This window comes from Propithecus coquereli, unplaced genomic scaffold (assembly GCF_000956105.1).
Source record: "Propithecus coquereli isolate 6110/MARCELLA unplaced genomic scaffold, Pcoq_1.0 Scaffold132, whole genome shotgun sequence".
NCBI classification, from domain to species: domain Eukaryota; kingdom Metazoa; phylum Chordata; class Mammalia; order Primates; family Indriidae; genus Propithecus; species Propithecus coquereli.
The window spans coordinates 761,669-766,574 of NW_012137414.1; the positions used below are offsets into that span (position 1 = coordinate 761,669).

Below are 4,906 nucleotides of genomic sequence, written 5' to 3' on the forward strand. Positions count from 1 at the left end.
TTTTTTTCCTCATATTAGCTATGGCTGGAGGAAAGAGCTATGCTCCTTCCAATAAAATGAACAGGCTTGTTTCATCACTTTATATAAATACCAGCATAGGGCACTTGCAAATGAGAAAACTCTGATTCGAGGAAAGATTAGTTCCACTTAAATTTCCATTCATGTGTTTTCCAGGTTTAAATCCTACTGTAGTTACTTAAGCAACCAGCTGAAACATATTTCTCCATGGTGCTAAAATCTACCCACACCTGACTTGAAGTAGAAGAAATGCTATCCAGCTGTATCCTGTAAATTGCTTGATAAATAATATTTACATGTTATTTCTTTACATGCTTCCATTTCCTTATTAGCCAGTTTCTCCAGGTGTATTCAATGTGATTATATACAGGACATGGTGTTCTTCCCACGGGGAAATAAAATTCTTATATTCTACAAAGATATGGTATAAATGAGAAGGAGCAACACATTTGGGGTTTAATTTTTCTGCAAACCGTCTTTGGTTAAAGGACTGACAAACAATACTCACATAGTAAACTAAACAAGCAGTCAAAACGTGAAGATGACTGTGTTCAGCATAACTCTGGCACACCATTGGCATGTCAAGGCCATTTCCTCTGCTGGCCCCAATGAACTTTCTCTCCACAGTTATAGACGAAGAGTGGCAAAGAACCCAATGCAGCCCTAGAGAGACGTGCGTGGAGGTCGCCAGTGAGCTGGGGAGGAGTACAAACACATTCTTCAAACCCCCTTGTGTGAACGTGTTCCGGTGTGGCGGCTGCTGCAACGAAGAGAGCCTCATCTGTATGAACACGAGCACCTCGTACATTTCCAAACAGGTATGAGTACATCAGCAGGTGTTCCCTCTCCCAAGCCTGATGGTGGTGTTGGCAGCTACAACTCACCTTGTTGCCAAGTACTGTGCTAAATGCTTCAATGCATAGTCCCATTTAATCCCTGACACAAGCTAAAAGTGTATCTTATCCTCCTTTATAGATGTGGAAACTCAGGCCCAGAAAGGTAACTTACTTATCCAACATTACACAGCTGGTGAATGGAAGAGCTGGGGCCCAAACCCAGGTCTAGGGGCTCCAGAGCCTGATGTCTTATCAGTTACTGTCTCTCTGATGCTTTAATGTCAAGAATCAGAAAACCATATGGAAGTTACCAGAACGAGATGTTAAAAGGAATAAAGACAACTACCCTGACTGGTGTATCCATTAGGTTCTGTGTTGTGTTGCTCAAATGGAGTGATTGAGAAGAGTTTGATGAAAGGTGTGGACAAGGTTGAGGGGGAGAGATGGTGAAGCACCCGGGGCTAACAAAAAGAGGGTGCTGTTCCCACCCATAGACTAAAGAGACTAGGGGAGGGAGCAATTATGGGAACCCAGAGGGAAAATGAAGAAGAGGGCTGCTGGACTGGCCACTGTCAACCCTTAGCCTGGCAGGGGGTGGGGGTAGGGGGTGGGGACAAGGGCTGGGAGAGGCAAGAGGGCCTATAGATGCAGCCCATGGCGGGCAGCTTCCTGGGGCCCAGAGCCTGGTGGGGAAGGAAGGAGACATAGTGGTGTCTCTGGAGGGGCAAAGGGACACTATGCAGCACAAAAGACTTTTCGAAAATAAGTCTGCAGTCCCCATGAAAGAAATAATTCTCCCCTTTCCATCTTATAAAATCCCCTTTGCTTAGTAGATAAGTTTTCCTCTCTGTCGCTACCATATTTTTGTAAAATACAATAAATGTTGCATATGGAAGCAGTAGTAACAAACTTAGGAAAATAATATTAGAAAGTTGTACAAGTCAAACTACATTCCTTTTGGAATGTTGCAAATTCCTTGAATGTTGATATATCCACTAAATTGTCACATTTGCCTATACAATCCATTTTTGTGATTGTGAAAAGAGACAGTACAACAAAATTATGTATGCATGAAGTATATACATGTTAGGTAATTATCTTAATGCTGATTTGTTTTGTTAATAGGTTGACTTATCTTTAATTTGTTTCCCCTACCCTCTAAAATATCCTTTAAACTTGAGAATTATTTTTCTAAAACCTACTACAGAATCTTGGAACTTGTAAGACTTCTGATCTCTGCTATTTGACAATTAGAAAAAAAAGTGACCTAAGTATGGCTATGCATCAACTGTCAGTAGAAACAAAGTTTGCATAACTAAGAGGGTCTAGTTCATGATTATGTGATTCCCCAGAGCATAGCTGAAGAATTGCACAAGAAGATGAAGTTTATGCAAAGTAAACACTCTAAAAAATGGCTCTTACTTAGACTCGTGGAAGTTCCATTACATATTGAAAGGTCAGAATAAACACAACTTTAATGAATTGTTTCCACTTAATAGATAGTTGAATATTTTGACTGCTGTACTCAACAAATGATTAGTTTTAAAGAATGTACTTAAGTATAAATGTACAACAGTTTTTCTTTCCAAATAGGCATATTTTAACATTTTAATAGTGATTTTAAAAAAACTACCTCTTGCCCCTGAGTTATGGACTATTTGGTGATCTGCCTCTTAGAAACAAAGTGAATAAATGAATACTCTATGTAGTAAGAATTACATGGAATGGTGATTGAATGGACAATGCATTAAAATCAAGTTCAAATTCATCCACACATCATAGAACCACTCTAGAGAGTTGTATAATCTCTCTGTACATCTGTTTCCTTGCCTGTAAGATGGGGATAATAAAAAACCCACACCATAATGTTGTTATAAGTGGTAAATGAATTAATATGAAAGTGCTTACAAAAGGGCCTAGCATATGGAAACATAGAAAGAATGATATACATGTTAGCTCCAATTATTAGTTCAGATATGAATATCAGTCAGCTATTAATACACAATGCTACATAACAAACACCCTAAAGCTCAGTGGCTTCAAACAAATATTCATTATTCTCACTCATGTATCTGAGGTTCAGTTAGTTTAGGGTGGGCTCAGGTGGGCTTGACTCCAAGCCACAGTGTGAGTCTAAGCCTGTTTCCTGTGTCTCTTATCTCTTGGACCAGGAAGCCTGCCAGACCACGCTCTTCTCATGGCTACAGCGTAAGTATGAGAAAACAGCCCCACAACGCATACCTGGTTCAAGTTTGTATTTGTTTCATGTCTGCTAACATCCCACTAGCCAAAGAAAGTGACATGGCCAAATCTAAAGTCAAGAGACAGGAAACTATAGTTATATAGATGGTACGGGAAGGGATAAGTAAGTAGTTTGAACCAAGATCTCAAAGAAACTTCTTAGCTTTAATCTCATTTAATCCTTACAATTTACATTCAAATTTAAAGCAGGAGCAGAGATGAACAGTACCATTTTACAAGGGTACCAGTGACACCAAAAAGTTGAGGCATTTGACCAAACTTAGATGCTTTTTAAAGTTGGATGAGCTCCTGGTCTCCTGACTCCCAGCCCAGTATTCTACCAGCCCTTATTATTAGTAGTTCAATTCCTAATGGACAATTTTGCTAAAGTCAATACTATAAATGACAATGGCAAAAATTCAGACTGTAGAAATTTTTTTACAAAATAATGTATAAAATAATATATGCATTGTGGTTATCTTTCTCTGCTATAGCTCTTTGAGATATCAGTGCCTTTGACATCAGTACCTGAATTAGTGCCTGTTAAAGTTGCCAATCATACAGGTTGTAAGTGCTTGCCAACAGCCTCTCGCCATCCATACTCAATTATTAGAAGATCCATCCAGATCCCAGAAGAAGATAGGTAAGCATTTCTTGTACTCAATTATCCTTGCTCTTGCCTTTGCCAATACTGTGTGTAGAGAATACTTCATTAATTATAGAGTCATCACTTTCTCTTCAAATTCCTCATCTTTTAACTTCTAACCCAGATGTACTGGTAATAACCATTTGGCAAATACATATTTTTATTAGATGTCAGATGTATATTGTGGTAGGGCCAAAAAGCTCAGTGGTTATAAACTCATCATGTCTACTTGTAGACACATTTGTGATTAATATGCATAGTCCCAGGCAGTAGTAAAACCGCTCCAGCCTCAAATTTGGCACATGTCCCTTCATCCCAGAAATAGCATTTTATAAAACTTAGGATGTTTGTATGTTTACATACTGAAATAAGGAAAGACAAAAAAAGGATTCCTGGACTTACTGGAAAGTGGCAAAACTCTCAGTCTATGAGTTTTGCAACTTTTAAAGCTTTCCCCTTTAAGATTGCCAAATGGAAAATTCTCATTTTAAATTAAAATGACTTAAAATTAATTTGGCTTTGAAATTTTCTTGAGATTAATTTTGTGATTCTTTATAAGACGAATTATAACACTCTAAAGTGTTCTGAAACCAAGGGTAACGATCATTGATTTAAATAAAAAGGATTTAATATAGAGAAACAAATAAAGGGCAAATTACAAACACTGAATGAAATGATAAAGTAATTAAGTTAGATACTTACATTTTGCAAAAGTAAAGCAATAAACACACTGTGTGTGTGTAGCAAGTGAAAGGGCAAGCTAGTGATTATATATTAGTTAACATTGAGCCAAGAAAATACCTCTGCCTCTTTCAAGCAGAAGAGAAAACTCATAGAAAAGCAACATTTATTCTCAAGATGTTCCTGCTGCCCTAGCCAATGTTCTTATCTGCATTTTAAAGAAAATAATCTTAGGATCTATGACAGAACATATTTACTTTTGGTAAATAAACTGTTGATAGCTATAATTTGCATAGTTTTAACATCCATCTTCTTAAGAAGATTATAACTTTCCAAAATTACAGTTTAGTTTCTAAAGGTTTCCAAATAGAATATTTACAATTACAGAATTACTGTCTAATAAGATGCAGTTCATAAATATGAATTAAGCTCCTGAAAATCTTAACTATTCTCACATTCTTATCATTTTTGCGGTCTGAACATT

At 37.3% G+C, this 4,906-nt stretch overlaps 1 protein-coding gene across 1 annotated transcript in view; it reads left to right on the plus strand.

The window, feature by feature from the left end:
* Nucleotides 1-4,906, plus strand: part of FIGF (c-fos induced growth factor (vascular endothelial growth factor D)) — a 39,437-nt gene that overhangs the window by 27,508 nt on the left and 7,023 nt on the right. The window contains exons 3-5 of the mRNA XM_012638699.1: nt 646-836; nt 3,590-3,738; nt 3,866-3,873. Of these exons, the coding sequence (XP_012494153.1) occupies nt 646-836; nt 3,590-3,738; nt 3,866-3,873 (348 nt within the window). The remainder of the gene's footprint in view (nt 1-645; nt 837-3,589; nt 3,739-3,865; nt 3,874-4,906) is intronic.